General features: G+C 44.3%; 1 protein-coding gene across 2 annotated transcripts in view; it reads right to left on the bottom strand.

Moving 5' to 3' along the window:
• Positions 1-17,854, bottom strand: part of ASXL2 (ASXL transcriptional regulator 2) — a 115,149-nt gene that overhangs the window by 11,029 nt on the left and 86,266 nt on the right. For both annotated transcript variants that reach the window (XM_066995231.1, XM_048053406.2), the window contains 5 exons: positions 11,689-11,829; positions 9,347-9,510; positions 5,744-5,840; positions 3,816-3,921; positions 1,683-2,400 (listed from right to left, as the gene is read on the bottom strand). In XM_066995231.1, coding sequence (XP_066851332.1) covers positions 1,683-2,400; positions 3,816-3,921; positions 5,744-5,840; positions 9,347-9,510; positions 11,689-11,829 — 1,226 coding nt within the window. The remainder of the gene's footprint in view (positions 1-1,682; positions 2,401-3,815; positions 3,922-5,743; positions 5,841-9,346; positions 9,511-11,688; positions 11,830-17,854) is intronic.

Genomic DNA, 17,854 nt, shown 5'->3' with positions numbered 1-17,854 from the left:
TTTTAAAATTTTGTTTTTGTGTTTGTGTATTTCTTAGTAAGAACAATCTTAATAGGAGATCAGAATTCTTAGAACATGCAGAAACACAGCAGTTCTGCAATTTCCACTTACAGCTTCTGCCTAAGGCCCCAAATGAGGCCCTGTTCTACGAAAAACAAACTCATATTCCCGCATATATAACTATAAAAAAAAATTCTGCGCTTGCTCATCTGTTTACTGTCTACTATTGAGCATAACATCACTGAAGAAAGCATTAGTGTTATCCGTACGTGTGCAATCTTGCAATCATTTTCTGAAAGAGTATCAAATGTGTGAAATGGGAGTGTTTGTTACCTACCAATGCGAACTTCACAGAATCATAGAACAGCTTGGGTTGGAAGGGACCTCAAAGCCCCCCCAGTTCCAACCCCCTGCCACGGGCAGGGTGCCACCCCCCAGATCAAGTTGCTCAGGGCCTCGTCCAACCTGGCCTTGAACACCTCCAGGGATGGGGCACCCACAGCTTCTCTGGGCAGCCTGTGCCAGTGCCTCACCGCCCTCGGAGTGAAGACTTTCCTCCTAACATCCAATCTAAATCTCCCCTCTTGTAGTTTAAAACCATTCCCCCTTGTCCTATGGTTATCTATCCAAGTAAAGAGTCCCTCTCCATCCTTTTTATAAGACCCCTTTAAGTATTGAAAGGCCGTGATGAGGTCCCCCCGGAGCCTTCTTTTCTCCAGGCTGAACATCCCCAGCTCTCTCAGCCTTTCTTCCCAGGAGAGGTGCTCCAGCCCCTTGATCATCTTCGTGGCCCTCCTCTGGACCCGCTCTAACAGCCCCACATCCTTCTTGTGCTGGGGGCTCGAGACCTGGACGCAGTACTGCAAGTGGGGCCTCGCAAGGGCAGAGGATAGGGGGACAATCACCTCCCTAAATTTCCTGGAAGTTTAGTAGCAGGTGTGTCATCCTATGACCTAGATCTCAAGTGCAAGAGAACTGCATTGTCCAGGCCAAAGTGTGGGACCTTTCAAGCTTCCTTTCTGTTTCCTGTGTCTTTTCAGTGATTTATTGCCAATTTCCTTTCATTCTCGCTAAGACTCGGCACTAAAGGACTTTTGGAATTGAGATGTTCCCTAAAATAGCCTTTCCCTGCTACCTAGTCTGACACTCCACTGCATTCAGCTGGTATAAATGATAACCGTATCATTTCTAGATGGTCTTTTTAAGCACAGGCAAATAATTTACTTTTTGGACTTGATAAAATCTATTGAGCTGCTAATAGCATTCTTTCTAGACCTATTATTGTACCAAGGGGGATACTCACACGTCTACAAAGTTCTGTGCACTCTTGGGCTACAAGTCCCTTTGTTAGTATAGTCCTGTAATTCCTCTGCAGCTCTCCCCAGCTCCCAACCGTGACCTGCAGTGCTCCTTATTATTGTCAGTCTTGGGCTTGCATGCTAGAGCGTCTGGTCCAGCAGACCCTTTAACAGATGCATGTGTACGAGAGGCTTAACTGAACTTGATTAGCCAGCCAGCTGATTCCCTTTAGCAAACAGCCAAGCTTTTGTGGTCTTGCACCAACTATTTCTATCACTGTAATAAGCAGGTAACGTAATTCACATGCATAACCAGAAGTGAAGCTCCCACCGGAGCTGATCGATACAAAGCCACCCTGTGGATCTGTCTCGGTTTCTCCTTACCTTGAGTGGGGGTACCCGTGGCACCTGGGTCCCAGCTGCAGGAAAGGACTGCGGCTGGGTCCGAAACGACTGGTGGTGCTGGCAGTTCTCCATGATGCGGGGCTTCTTCTCGGGAGTGGTTAGACCTTCTTCACGGCTCTCCGACTTCCTCTTATGGCCTTCAACACTGACCTCCATTTCTTCATTTGCAGGGGACTTCTTTTCTGGTGTTTGTGGAGTAATCACTGGACTTGCCGCACTTGCTACTACTTCACCTGCTTCAGGGCTCTTTGGTTTGCTCAGGGCCAAAACTGAGGTACTCACAGTCTCTTTTACTGGCGCTTCCTTTGATGCAGCATGCTTCCTCTCCTCTTCTGGCTTTTGACTGACAGCAGATTGTGGTTTCTCTTGAGTGGATTCTCCTTGTACTTTCTCTTTTAAAGAGAGAGGGCGGTCGCTAGGCTTCGCTGCACAGCCATCTGGGGAAACTGAGGCCTCTGCAGGTTTGGCTGGTTTTGGCTGCGTGTCCTCTCTTCTTTCCTCTCCTCCTTTTTTCATCGCGGGTGCTGCCTGGACTGCTTGTGCTTTAGACTCTAATGGAGGAGTAATCTCCTCTTTGACTGGTGCCAGAGAGGCTGGCATGCATTTTGGCTGTTCAGCTGCTGGATTTTCAACCTCTGTCTCAGCAGGGCTGGTGTTTGCTGTCAGTCTCTTGGACTCTTCAGGACTTAGTCCAGAACTAACAAGAAAAACAGAATTTTTGTTTTGTGAAACGTTCTTGCAAAAAGTATACTACCCTTATGAGAACAGAGTGGATTCTCTAAGTATGATACCCTGAATATATTTAACACCTAATTTTATGCCATGATCTTTGAAATCCTTCGCTACTGTTAGTACTTCCAAGTGAAACAGAATTTAATAGCAATGTTTAAAACCAATTAAATAAGATATATGGAACATACATTAGATCTAGTCCGCTAACCAGATACTAATTTTCCAAGCTGCAAACCAAAAGGATTTGCCCAACAGTAAACATTTCCTTTACTAGCCACCACAGCCATTTCTCTACCACATGCAAACCCTGCACAGCTTGCATCTGACTGAAGCTCATATGGTGACATTTGCTGGAAGGGAGCTCCTGAAAAGTGTCCCACCATTTCTTCCAGAAGAACGTGGCTAGTGCCAGAACTGCTGAAGTACCTTTAGCTTAGAACCAACATTGCTGCCTTTCCCCATCATCAAAAATCTGGGAGTATTTCCCTGTACTGCTCATCCATCTTTATTTGTGAAATGCCACCAGATTACTTGCATTCTCAACCTGGTTATTTTAAAAATACTTACTCCTTTACTCAGTACTCCATATGTACACGCATACACACCAGGCTCCTACTCACTCATGGAACCCCAAACTACCAACACACGGAATGGTAAGAATAGGGCTTACAATAATCCGAATGCTCTAGAGGGTTAAAACGCCATAGACAAATGGAAGAGAAACTAGCTGACAGTCCAAGGAGAAGCATAAAAGCTGACTGTAAAGATGCAGGATGAGAAATTCAGCATCAGGTATTTATGTGCATCTTGTAATTTCCAAGTTTCTTAGCACAGTTATTCACACAGAAACCTGAAATCCTTTCCAAAGCCTCAAAAAAGGGAAAATCTTGAAGCCAAAAGAAACAGAATGAAATATTTACAGACCTGGGAGTTTAACCGAATGTATGTCTGATTGAAGATGTGGGGAAAAACACAAGATTCTACATAGCAGGTGACTCACGGTACACTCAAACACCACACACCTGTGGATCCTCCAGAATACTGACACTAGAAGAACCACAGGAAGGAAGTGTCTCAAAGTATCACAGTAAGGAGGGGGAAAGGTTAATATGTGAAGATCTAAAGGACATCCTCACATAAAGAAAACAATGCTACACTAGTTAAAGACTTAGAAACCTTATGATAGCGAACACATCAGTTCTGACCTACATACCTCAAGATATTTTCTCAGTTCTGTGACAGAAGGCTGAAGCTAGACCTTGTTCAGGTTTCAGGACTGATGAAGAGCAATGTGTATTGGTGGGCAGCACGCTAACAGCACAGAACATGTGTGTCTGGGCAGGCAATGAGGGGGATAAAAAAGACAGTTGAAGGTCTTACCTCTGACCATAGTAGCTCTCAAAAAAATGTTCCTTCCACAGCTCAACCTTCTTTTCTTTTTCTATCTCTTGACGTATTCTTAGCTGCATTTCTGGTGTAAACTCACCTGCAAAATGCAATAAAGGATATCTGCATAAAGTGAACTAGGATAACCACAGAAGCCTTCACACTTCCAGATGAGAGTGATATCTCACAGAAGTCCCCTCCACAGCCTGTGACACTAGCCCTGCCTGCGACACCTCAGCATTTCTCCGGAGCTGCAAGGTGTTTCTTTGCTGCCTCCTCCTTGCAGTGGGTGGGCAACAGCTTTCTGCCAGACAGTCCCAACTGCTTTCGCTGTCAGTGTCAGCTCTGGCTGCCAATAGATGCTTTGTGTGAAACGGTGCTTATTAAATAAATATGAATATATATACAAAAATACGTTGGATGTATGCGTGCACTACATAACTGCCACTTTCTGAAGGCTCAGAAGAGATTGCCAGGCAGACAGCAGAGCAATATGGCACTTGGAAATGACAGCCATGGGTGGCTGTGGTTAAGTGTGCATGTGAGAACATCAAAAGCTTCTTGCTCAGCATGCAACTGAAAATGGGCAGTCTGTGGTGCACAGCACTCAAGTCTCCTCAATCTCTGGAAAAAAAAAGGAGGAATTCTAAAAGAAGACGTGTCAGCGTGGGTGCCAAACGTAGACATGGCAAGTAACCCCCGTTTGTCATCCAGGACACGTGCATATGTTATATTAAACTGTGGGTGACTCCAAACAGCCTTCTTATGAATCATCAGCAACTTGAAGAGTAGCTGAAGAAAGCCTTCAGGACTGCTCTGCCCACAGTGCCACCATGCTTTGATGCTTGGGCAGTGACGTGCTGCCCAGTGAGAATGTCAGTGGAGATCTCCAGCCTTCGCCCTGATCGCTGCAAGCTTCAGCACCACAGCAGGTTCTACAGCAGTTTTGTTTTTAATCTGGTGAGAAGATCTTTGTGTAAACATTGTTGTACCCTCTGGATGTGTACTCATGAATGGACAAAAGGTCTTCTTTATAGAAGACATTAAAGGAAAACCACTAAATGATGAGAGCCAAACCAGGGGGGAGTTTCAACAATTATGCAGTACAGACAGCTGAGGTCTACGCCTTGTCTGTTTATTGGCACAGATACATCCAGAATCCACAAAATATAAAGGGTGACCCAGAAGAGGATACATTTTCTATGGAAAAGCCTCTTAAAAATCAATTGTCTGTGATGAGTAAATGGTATTCCCTTCTCCCTGAAGTGAGTCCTGATTGATGCTGCTGTCTTTACAAAAACAGCTTCATGGCTGAATTCTGTAGAGGAAATGGTCCCTTGCCAACGAATCAGTGCACTTCTGATGATCTGATCTGATCAAATCATGGAATTAGCACCTCTAAGTTCAAGATGCAAATGACTGTTGAAGGTGCAGGTGTCCTACATATTAGTAAAGGGCTGTCTTTACGGTATACAAAAATTATGGCTCAAAGGATTGGCTGTACCAACTAGATGACTTCACTGATGATGAAGCGCATTACTCCGGGAATGTAATTTACCTTCCCTACTGAGTTTAGCAGTGGGCTATGTTTAGCTACTAAACTTAAGAATAACACATCTTTGCTATCATTTCACCAACATTTTGAAAGCATTTTTCCTTCTTTTGTCATTTCTTCCGAAGACTTGCCCATTTTTCCACATAAGTTCAAAAGATAATTCCCTCCTGCAGCCCCTCCTATGAGGTGTAGTTTACAAAGACGTAGGCTTGCATTTGCTCGCATGAGCTACACTGACTACAGTCTTTGCCTAATAAGTTACTCCAGTGCTTCAATTTCACCATCAAATATCTTCCATACATTCCCCCAAACATTTGTTAGCCAAAAGCCTTCTAGCATTTCACTTCTTTGTCAGGAGAATTTTTACCTTCTGACAACCTCTCCTTCCAGCCTTGGGCAGCTGACGTGAAGAACTCGTTGTTCAATGCAGAGCCACTCAGCTTCATCAAACCATCTGCCCCAACCTGGAATACATAACAAAGCAAATAGCATTAATTAACTGAAAAGGCAAATGTCATGTTATGTTGTCTGAAAACAGAGCAAACGTTGCAACATTGCCACAAATCTTGCTAAAATTGGTCTTCATCTCATTTGGAAGAAAATAAGCAGGCTTTTTAAGGCTGTGCCAAGTTTGGGATCCAGGAGATTCTGATAAATTTTCCTCTTCCTTGCTTCAGCCCAGTTGTCTCCAACCTGGCTGCTGCACAAACATACATGAGCAGCACATGATACAGGTGGCAAGGAGAATTGCAAGGAAACAGAATGGCATGAAAAGCTGAAAAGCTTCTGCAGATCCACTTTGCCCTGCAAAATCAATGCAGGATATTGCCTGAACTACCATCCAGCTCTGCCGTCTTCTGGGAAAAGTAAGGACATAAAAAGTATCATCTTAAAGTAACTCTGAAATGTATATAATCATTTCCCTAAATGCTTCAGGAAAAAAAAAAAAGAGATGAAGCTCAAAACCAATTCAGTCTTCAAAATATGGTTAACCAAATAGGACAGTCAAGCTATAGCATAGGACATAAATGAGAACGAAATAAATAATAAATGAATATAAATAAATATTAAATGAAATAAGGCTAGGACTGGAACATATCATGGTGGGACATTATCATCACATAAATAAACATGGAACTTTCTCTGTTAGAAACACAAAAATATACTTATCAGTCAGGTAGTCACAAAAACCTGCTGTGGGCAAAACAGATGCGATTCCATTCCTTGTATAAGTAATAAATCAGAGCAAACAAGCGAAATCTTATTGTCCAAATTTGGGATATATCCGATTATAATGGAAGATCTGTGGAAGAACTTTCAATGGTGCAGGATTTGGTAAAGAGAAACACTGCTTTTACTGAGGCCTCATTTGTGAGCAGATAGTTAAAATGCAGGACAGGACGTAACAGGAGGTTTCATAGTTAAGATTGAGTTAGGCACTTAAGTTAGGAGCAGCTGCACAGCCAGCCACTATCGAGATGTACAAAACCAGAAGCTTATTTTCTAATCCAAACATTCATTGATCAGCTACAGGGGACAGAATTCACCAGACTATCCTCTACAGCAGACAGGGTGCTGCCTGCACCTTATTTTGGAGCACAGGCAACTGTTGCAGGGCTGACTCGGTTGTGTCTCAGAAAGCACCCCCTTTCTGTTTTACAGAGGCACCAACTGGAGTAACTCAGAGGGAGTTACTACCACGCGGAACACAACAGTTATGCGACCTTTTGCATTTCACCTCTTCTGTTTACTACAGCAAAGTCTGACATGTTTTTGGAACATATCACGATTTGATGTGGTGGGCTGCTCTAAGAGATTTACTACAGTGAAATGTAGAATTTGTCCTCTCAGGAGCCAAGCATATTATTTAAATAGTCAAAAGTTGTTCTCAGTCAAATTCTAATTGAATTTAAGGATAATTAAACTTAAAAGTCAGGACAGAAATGTCTTCCCATCTGCTGTGAGCTTCTTGCCAGTAAACTCCAGCTGCAAACTCCACCACATTGTATTTTGACACATACCTAATTATTACAAAGGCAACAGGACTTAGAAAACAATTCCTTCAAGTATTTATTGGACTAACAAGTCCCCAGTGAATGCTCATTGAAGATAGGTCTTTGTGAGACAGCAAAAAATGTTACAGCTCTTCCTAACTCCAAGCGAACAGTATCTGTTCAGGAGAGCATCCTCTGCAAAGCAGATCACACGGTAGCTGCGTGACCCAGATGCATTATTAACACTCTGTGAACCCCCAAAGAGCAGCAAAGCCACAACAATGGATGTAACTTCACTAAACACGCATGTCTGTGCTGTAAGTGTCTACTTCTGGGTCGGCATCCCTTCACGGTTCATAGTGATCATGCCGTCTGTGTGTGTAGGTCAGGACTGAGCTCTCACCCCGAAGCAGACACCTGTATGTTGCCACGTGCTGCTGGCTGTACCAACTGCATCTCCACTGGCTGTAAAAGGAGCCTGGAGTAACGAGCTGAGATGTCGACTCCCGGGGCATGACTAAGGTGTGTAAACGCAGGCAGCTGGTACTAGTTTGAACATTGCACAGCAAAACGTCTTCAAGGGACTCACAGATCTGAGACGGGACATACAGAAGACATCCCTCTGGAGTGGCATCTTGAAGCCAGCCTTGGTATCTGAAGGACATTCTAGATATCTAAAGGACGTTCCTTTGGAATGGCTCTAGGCACATATGTTAATGCACCCGAATCAACAACCCTACAATTGCAGTGGAAGCACAGTGCAGAAGCCCATTTTGCTCTTAAGACCCTAGGCCAGTTGAGGCAGGAATGATGATGATAAATATAACATACGATTAAGGTAAAAGGAAGGAAGTATTCTTGGTTTAGCTGTAACTTCTCTGGTATTCCACATGAATAGATTTAACTTCACTTCCTGAACTCACTGTTTTTTCCTCCTTTTATATGCAAGTGCAACATTTGTTCTTTTCTCCTCTCTTGGTGTCATCCCTGTCTTCCACAAGCTGCTGAAGAAAACTGCTGTGATGTCGAGACTGGTTCAGCCAGATTTTATTTATCCCTTTGGATGAAATTCATCAGATCCATCTGAGATGAAAATAACTTCTCAGTAGGTTCTCTCATCGGTTCTTTCAGTACTGAAGGATGAGTTCTTACCCCCTTGTGACTAATGGTAATTGTTCCAGTTAACGTAAATTGTTTAGTGAAGAGTTGGGTGAAAACCTTCATTGTTTCTTCTGTGCCACTTCCAGAAAATATTCACCCATTCCTCCCCACTGAGTACTTTTCTACTTTTTCAAATCCCTCTATTCCTGCACAAAGAGGTTTCAAGCAGACAATCCCCAAAATATAAAGGGCCTCCAAAGCTGACTCACTTTGCACGCTTGGTACCTTTACTCTAGTGTGTTTCAGATCAGGACACAAGCTCTTTGCAGTCTACTCTGCAATCTGGACAATATTAAAATGCAATAGAGAACTCACTCAGTTTTCACTCTACCAAATCCAGAATTTGACAGCAGTAACACAACATAATGGGAAACAGAAGAGGACGGAACTAAATTCCTCCATCCGTTTAGGCATCCTGTGGGAAGGCACCTGTACAGAGGGCTGCAGGGTTAATCCTGTGCTGATGAGTCTGGGGGAGGACAGGAGAGGAAGATGCTGAAACCATTGCTCCAGGCCCTCATCAAGTCCAATGTAACAGAAACATTTTTAGCTGGGAATATGCAATTGACTGAATGGAATTAAGCCACTGGTTTATCAAATTTGAATTATTTTATCTGGTAGCAACAAATACCCAAACAAATCACTGAAGAATTTTCCAGTATTTTGCACTGTACACAGAGAAAAAAAGTCTATCCCATTAGATGTTGACATAGATGTGGACATAGATGTTGACGTCTTGTCTGAATTACTTCTGGAGATGCTCCCAACTGACCCCTAAGAGCCTACCTTCTCTTCACACCAGAAACATAACTTACCTGCCTGTCTACCTCTGGCAGCAGCAGCAGCAGGCGCTGCTGGCATTCCGTAGGCAGAACAGAGAACGTATGCTTGTTGATCAGTGCCCGCAGGTTTGTGTTCACGAGGATGGAGTCAGGGGTTTCCACATCGATTTCAGCACATTTTGTTCTCTTCAGCTGCCCTGCAAAGAATGAAAAAGACACAAGTAACATCTTACCTAAGTGAGGATTAAATGCTCCTTCAGAGTTCACTCCAAAGTGGCATTTCAAACCTTAACTTGAAATAATACGTGGTTTACCTTTGTAAAACGTTATATATATAGCTAAAAACAAAATGTGGGAGGTCCTTTCTGGCACAGAAAATTTCCATACCTAATACATCATACCCTGTGTCAGTTAATCAAGCTTTTCTAGGAATCCTGGGTATCTATCTGGGGACTATCAAGGACTCTTTTTCAGGGGGGGTGTTCTAGAATTGCTTTTAGCCACATCAATTTTCTATTTTAAGCCTCTAGTTAAGGTCAGTTTGTTCTTCTGCATTTCTTCTTGGACTTTACTACCTTATTCTGAGCAAAAGCATTTCAGAAAAAATCATCAGCTCATTCTGCTCGTGTTGAAAGCACAACACTAGACAAAGCAGTAAAAATGCAATATTTCTCCTCTTTCCTTTTCTGTGTTTGAAAGCCAGGAAATCCAGCCTTAACCCTTACACTACTGCCAGCTTCATGTACGTACTGCAAATTCAGAAGCTATCACTGAAGAAAGCATTTGTACCATGTACACAATTTCCTTTGGATTCATCTACTGTCTATTACTGGCAAAATACCACATGCTTTGAGGCTTAGATTAAAAGTGCCTTAATAGAAAAATGGCTTATGTTAAGACAGACCCTGTGCCACCTGAGTTCAGGGATCACAGCACTTACTTTAAGGTAACGGTACCTAACAAAATACATTCCATGAGGACTTGTTCCATTTAGGGAAGACTGCTCCCTCAGAAGTTGTTCAGGAAATGGCTCTGCAGGTTTGTAACTTCTCTAGACTTGCAGAATTTCCTATTCACAGTGAGAGCTGAAGCTAGACTGTAGAGCAGGCATCTCAAGCTAGCTGCACTGTTCCCATCTGACTGAGTTCACTGATACAAGTGCCCTAAGTGGCACCTGAGCATTCCTTTGCCTTACATTTTTCTCCCAATATTTCATTTGTATGAATTTTAGAACCTGGAAATTGTGTTACCTCAATGAGTCACAATCCTTTTTTTTTTTATGGCCAAGATAACAATTGCAAAAGCAACCTTATCTCACATGGCACTGTAAATGTGTCTGAGCCTTGAGGCAGTGGAGAGAGAGAAGGAATTCAGAACTGAGGAGACAAAAAATTTGACAAATCAGCCAAATGTGATACTAATAAGTGTAATAGAAACACCAGAACTAGAAGCAAGGCCACATCCTCCTCATTGATAAAATTACTAAAAAATGATCAGTAGCTCTTCATTAAATTATGGCTACCTGTTGTCAAAGAATGAGTTGCTCAGAACAGCAAATCAGAGGATGGGGGATTAGAGAAACCCCAGAGGACTCATGGGTGAGTGAAACTTTTGAACTGATGGGATCTGGGTACGGTATGCAGTGAGAAGTTATGGGCTGAGAACTTACTGTCTTCCTTTTCCTGTGACCTCTAGAGGCAGGGCAAGGTGCCATTTAAATAACGATATCCTATTTTATTCCACCAAATGTATATAGGTGTCTAAAATGCAAGCATTGGCACATCAGCTAGCTGTGTGGAGGACAAATGAAACATGCCCTCAAAGTGCCTTTTTTTACCAGTGATAAAGGAAATTAGCATAGATGGAGACCTCAGCATGGCCTTATGTTCACTGAGGTTAATTTCATCATTGGTATATGCAAAAGAAACCACAAAAGGTCATGAAAGCTGAGAAAGATCTAACTCAAATGAACTGAAAGGAAGCTGAATAACATTGGGGTCTGAGGTATAAAGACCTGGGAAGGATTTATTTATTTTTAATATTTTTTTTATTTTTTAATGTTACCGAAGTATCTTAAACACATGAAGAAGTCTGCTAAATAATGCAAATCCTTCTTTGCTTCTCAAACTGTAAGCTGCAAATTTAAAGGCAGAAACCCCTGATGATAAGAAGTAAACAAAGGCTTATTTGTATGTGGCAAGTTTGAATTATTTATCCTAGTTCATACAGAAGGTATTAGGAGCACCTTCCAGGATTGTCAAGAAATCACGTTAGCAATGGAATTAAATGCACATTTTAGTCAGTTTTGCTATTTAGGCTTTTGTTCTGTCATCAGAATAACTAAATCTCTGTAAGCAGAAAAATAAATATCTTACTTGCATGGAGCCTGTCAGATCTCTGGAATGGCTTCTTCCCCAGCCCTGGCAAGGAGTTATCGAGCTTAACAGAGGGAGAGGAACTGGAGGTGGAGTTCTGAGGGCTGCTTGACTGTCCATCTGACTGCTTTCCTTCCCAAGCTGCACAGGAAATTGAAACATTTAAACACAGGGATGTACAAAGAAATATTACGAGACATCTGTTTGGACTGAAATAAAGATTCTTTAACACGTGTACCCTAATCCCGGCAGCTCTGGGACAAGCACTTCTGTGATACTTACATGCCTTTATTCTTGTAGCACTCACTTACTGCCCAACAGGCTGACAGCAGAAAAGCCTTTTGTAGCTTTCAGACTGTCACAAAATAAAGAGACACCCATTTCAGCTATGGTTTCAGTCTACTTCCCGTTTGGTCCCATCTTGTTTCCCATCCATATCCAATCCTGTGATGATCTTGTTAAAATGTCCTTTCAGAAGCAGCTTCAGTTCCTACTAGACTTTGGTGTCACAAAAAACCTATTCGTACCTTATGTGTACTTTCTAAATTTTTACCCATTTTTCTAAATTGTATTATTTTAGACCAACCTCAGTAATTCCTCCTCCTCTTTCAAATAGAGGTATTTTCATGTCCTCATCCGAAGTCACCATTTAGCTAAACTAATGATTTTACCACTACAGTTTTTCCTTACAAAGCAGTGCCACCCACACCCTTTTTTCTGTAGCAGTGTTTTTTACTGCTGGTGGGAAGAGTTTCTTCCCTAGATTCTCCCTGCCTTCCTTTCTCTCCTCTTTTTAAGTGAGATGAGTTAAGAAAACGAGGAGGTCTTCTCTGCTCTCTTCAGGTGTACACGCAATAGCAGGTATCCACTCACGCATGGAACGGCGCCGAATCCCGTGTCCTTACAGGCCTCTCTCTACCATCTTTGAAAAGAAATGGAGACTGGGGCAGATTCCCCACAACTAAGGCAAATGTTGCACCCACCTTCAAAAGGGCAAGAAGACGATCTGAGAAAATACAGGATAGTCACATTCATCCCTGGGAAAATAACGGAGTGAGCCCTCCTGGAGCACATTTCTGTGCGCACGAAGGAGACGATAGTGACTGGAGGCAGTCAGCATGGATTTACCAAGGGGTAAATCATGCCTGAGGAGCTTCATTACTTTCTGGGATCAAATGACTGGATTTGTGGATGAGGGAAATCAGCTGGATGCCAGCTACCTCAACTTTATCAAGACATGTGACATTGCGTCCTGCAATACCGAACACGCTGAGACGTCGGGGTCTGGATGGTTGGACAACAGGATGGGACAGTGGCTGGATGGTCGGACTTGGTGGGCAATGCTCCATACTCTGCCGGGAGGGTGGCAACAAGCGAGTGCTTCTGGGCACCTGGCCTGCTTCACGTTTTTATTCAGGGGACAAAAGACTTGCTGAAGTCTGCAGGTGCCACCGAACTGCGGGGAGCACCCCCTGTGCCCAAGGACAGAGCAGCCACCCGCTGGGGCCAAGCCAGGCTGCAGGCAAGGGACAGCAGGAGCCTCACAAGGACAAACACAAAGTCCTGCCCCCAGGGAAGAAGGACCCCTGCCAACAGGGCAGGCTGGGGCAGCTTTGCTGCAAGGCACCGGGGGATCTTGGCGGACAGCGGCTGAACTGGAGCCAGCAGTGTGCCCCGGCACCAAAGGCCTCCTGGGCCGCATGAGCAGGTCCCCAGGATCCAGGGGGGAGGTTATCCCCCTCTAGTCAGCACTCGTTACACCGCTCCTCCATTCTGCGTCCTGGCCCAGGTTCTCAGGTACAATGAAGACATGAAGAAACAGGGCTGAGCTCTGCTGAGGGCCACCAAGATGCTCAGGGGACGTAGCACTTGCCCTGTGAAGTGAGGCACAGGGACCAGGCCTTGTTCAGGCTAGAGAAGAAAGGGCTGAGGGTGGCCACCTCGTTCCTACAGGGGGCCGTCGGGAAGATGGAGCCAGGATTGTCACAGGGGTGCAGAGCAGGAGGCTGAGAGAAAGAGGGGTCTAAGGAAAAGTTTTTTTTCCGATGAGGACAGCCCAGCAGGGGAGAGGGGGCCCAGAGAGGTTGTGCCATCTCCATCCCTGGAGGTTTTCAAGACCTGACTGGACAGAGCCCTGAGCAACCCAGCGGAGGCCAAGCTGCCCCTGCTTTGAGCAGGAGGTTGGGCTATAGGCCTCCCTGACGCCCCTCCCCACACGAACTATTCTACAACTCTAACATGCTTCAGAGTAGTACCAGAAAGGCTGCACAGACCAACAGGCAGAACGTACCACACCTTATAAACTGCAATGTAGCAGCAAAACATGGCAAGTCAGAGAGAGAAGGGAAAAAAACAAAACAAAACAAAACAAAAAAACACAATAAAAAACAGAAATGCTGGAAGAAAATAGTTAAGTTCACCCACGATAAAAGTGGATGTGGCAATGTCGTGGGAAGTGTAAAACCAAAATAAGGAGAGAAATTGATGTGCTGTGACCTCCTGTCCCAGGGGCCTGGTGTGCTGCCTGTGCAGGGCAGCAGGACCTCCTGGCCACACGCAGGAATGGCAAAAGCCTTCCCAGGACCACAAAGAATTAAGACCGAAAACACTGTAAGCACTTTATGTAATATGAATTTAGATTATTTACTCTACTATTCTATTTTAATAATTACTCCATGTTAGCTAACAATGTTATGGGAATATCCTAGCTGCTCTGGGCCCTTTTTCTTCTCCCCTGTTCCTACTTCCCTAAGAGAAAACACAATTCCTCCTGGGGCGGGGAGCTCGGGAGGTGTGGTCCTCCAGGAACAGCATTGAGAGTTGTGCTAATGAAGCATTCAGGTTTAATCCTAATAAGCAGAGAAACTGCAAAAGGCTTTTAAACTATCATTTTATACCAAACACTTTATGCACCTGGCACTACATTTTCTTCACACGGCCACTGGAAATGTGCAGTTTTCTAATGGATTGATTTTGGCTTCCCTTTCACACCACACCAGCTGAGGTGTAAGGGGCACAAGCACAGCTCAGGACTGATCTTCAAACAAGCACAGTGAGATTAACTGTTTTCCCCTGGGCTTTTCTGAAAGGATCTGAACTAGAAAGCTGCCTGGGAACAACAGGCAACAACATCAGCTGCTCAGTACCCACCTCCCTTACTCTGCTATGAAACGATGCATGAAGTACAGTCGATAAGCACGCCTGGTTCTTTCAGATGGATGTACGGAGCATAGCTGCAACCTTCATATGTTTGAACAGATGTTACAAGAAACATTCCAGCAGTATACAACCAGCAAGCCAGGACAGATTGGTCTAGTTTTGGTTTGGATTTGTTTAGGGCTATTTGGAAAGGGAGAATAAACAAACACACTAAAACACAGAAAGAATTTTATACTAAAGAAAATCAGAAGAGATGAGGAAACATCTCCAATTATGCAGAAGGCTGTAGAGAGAAGAAATCAAATAATGTGCATGTCCATGGTGGATAGGACAGGAAATCTTGGTTTTAAACCAAAACAAGAACAGATTCTGATTGGTGGCTGATAAAAACAATTTAAGGATAAAGTTAACAAAGCAGGAAGGGTGAGACTTGCTGGGAGTTTTTGGCCTTTGCATCGGTGGGGTTTCTGAGAACAGGCTGAAGAAAACATCTGTCAGGAATGCACACGAGATCCTGCCCCGAGGAGAGGATGTGGACTAGATGAGCTCTCGAGGGTCCTAGGGCTAGTTTCCGATGACTACAGAGTTTTTAACCCAGCCAGTGAATTTCAGCTAAACGTGTAATTCATATAATCACACCAAGAAGGTCCAGCAGCAAAGTGTTGCTCATGCTGCTGTTATTTTATTGCTATGTAATCCTCTCTGGCTGCTTCTATGCCAGTAAACTAAATGGTGTCACTGGGCATCCCCCCGGCCCTAGGAACGCCTGGCACACACTGGCCATGTTCTGGCACACACTGGCCATGTTCTGGCACACACTGGCCGTGTTCGCAGCTTTAAGCTTTCTGAGTCCCCAGGCAGGGTGGCTGCACTGATTGCTTTTTGGGAGCGATGTTCGGCCTGTGCTAAACACCCAACCATGCCAGGGACTGCCTAAGAGACTGCTAGCTTGTCTTGACTGCCAGCCAAGGCTGCGTCAGGCAGGGGATGTAGCAGACGGGATGGACTGAGTTCCAGTTCTGGTGCCCAGTACTTTGGCAACGATGAGCACAGTAGCAGAGATGCAGTTTCTTTCTCCACAGGCAGTTGCTTCTTGTTCTAAGCAAGGCTTGTTGGCTGAAGGACTGACTGCTTGGAACTGGAATCAGGGTAACAGATGCTGTAATAATAATAAAGCCACAGCCGCCTTCTTTAGAAAATGGTTTGGTATTACCCTGGTTATCAGGCTTTGCCAAAAAGTCATTTTTAAGAAGACTAAAAATAGCTTAGGATTTGAGATTGGAGATACAATTTTGTTGTGATCTTTTGTGTAACATTTTCTCTGCCATTTTTGGGTAAGCTTCATGACTGCCAGGCTCAGCCACGTCATCTGTGCAGGGACACCTGGCAGAAACCTTTTACAGTGAGAGCTCCTGCTGCATTTTTCTCAATGCTTACATTTTTATGGTCATCATCTTTCTGAGATGAATCAAGATGAGTCAAGAAGATCAAGGGTGAAGAATGGAAAAAATGACGTAATTATCGAGGGGGAGGGAACTGCCATCTCACAGAAGGGTCTGAGTGTGACAGACAGCACAGCGTTTTACCCATGATAATTAGTGTAAAAGTGCAGGGACTTCAGACGGGGACAGCATGTGCTGCAGAGGCAAGTGAGGTAGGATGAGAATCAGCGGAACTGGGAACGAGAGGAGGAGATCCTTGCTTTTTGGTAGAGATCCCAGCCTCGAAAAGCGAACCCTCTTTTCCCCTTGTACACAGCGCTGTTGATCCTGCTCCTGCCTCTCCCTGCTCCACACGACATAACACCAACCCTGTGTACCAAAACTGTGCTCGTGACTTAGGTCCCAACACACATTGCTCCCCGTTATAGCTGCAGAAATACTTCGTGCCAGTGAATAAACGAGCGACAGAACAGCCATGATTCACTGCACAGAAACATGAAGTGATGTACAAAAAGAACAACTCTTCTAACCATATATACGCAGTGTCGGGCCCTAAAATAGAAAATAACGTTTCAGGAAAGAGTCTCAGAATTTCAGCAGTTCTAGGAAAATGCCTGCTTTTGGCTGAGTCTAAAAAAGTAAATGGAATGCTAGGAATTATTAGAAAAAGAACAGAATTTAGAATATCAGAATGCTATACAAATTCACAATGCATCTGCACCCTGATTACCATGTGTTCATTCTCTGCCTCCGTAGGCATATAGCTTTCCTGATGAGGAATGAGAAAAATCAGTAGGACTATTCCAATTGAAAGAGATGTTTACTAAAGACATGAGGGGCAAGAAGTTGTTGAATAAACAATAGTTGTTCATTGCCTTTTTGATAATCAGATGGAATCAAAGTTATAAGGAGCCTGGCTCAAAAATAATAACAACAATAGTTTTTACACTGTAACATTTGCCACAAGGCATTTACGAAGTCAGCATACCCACCCTCCGGATTAGGCAATGCACTGAAGAAAATGCCACTGAGTCCATGAAATACAAAGGCATCTCCTCCTGCTTGGAAGGTCCCTGGGGCACAACCTGTGAGATTCTGCGAGAGCACTGCCACATGCCTACCCTGTTCACACACCGTGCTGAACAGAGGCCAAACGCCTCTGACTTGATATGGCCATTGTTCTGGTTTCTGCCATACATATGAACAAAAGCAAATTGGCAATCGGTGATCTGGGAGATGCTACAGAGCCACTACTGGTAACGTTTACAGATGACTCAACAAACTGTGGATTGATAAAACAATTATGGACTTGGTCTACAAAGTAATTTAACTGTACAATATGTAAATCACAAAATCCCAGCCCCCCAGGATGGCTGGGAGCACCCCTGGGTGCCCCTGTCCCCTCCTGCCCCAGCAGGGTGCCCAGCCCCACGGCCCCGGGCTCGGGGAGCTCTCCAAGGAGCAGCCCCCGGCCCCTCTCGGGGCAGCCTGTGCCAGGGCTCCGGCACCCGCCCGGCCCAGCAGTGCTGCCTGAGGGGCAGGGGGAGCCGCCGGGGCTCCGGGCT

Source organism: Anser cygnoides, chromosome 3 (assembly GCF_040182565.1).
Source record: "Anser cygnoides isolate HZ-2024a breed goose chromosome 3, Taihu_goose_T2T_genome, whole genome shotgun sequence".
Classification (NCBI taxonomy): domain Eukaryota; kingdom Metazoa; phylum Chordata; class Aves; order Anseriformes; family Anatidae; genus Anser; species Anser cygnoides.
Note: the sequence above shows the minus strand (reverse complement) of the source record. Positions and strands in the feature narration are given on the sequence as shown.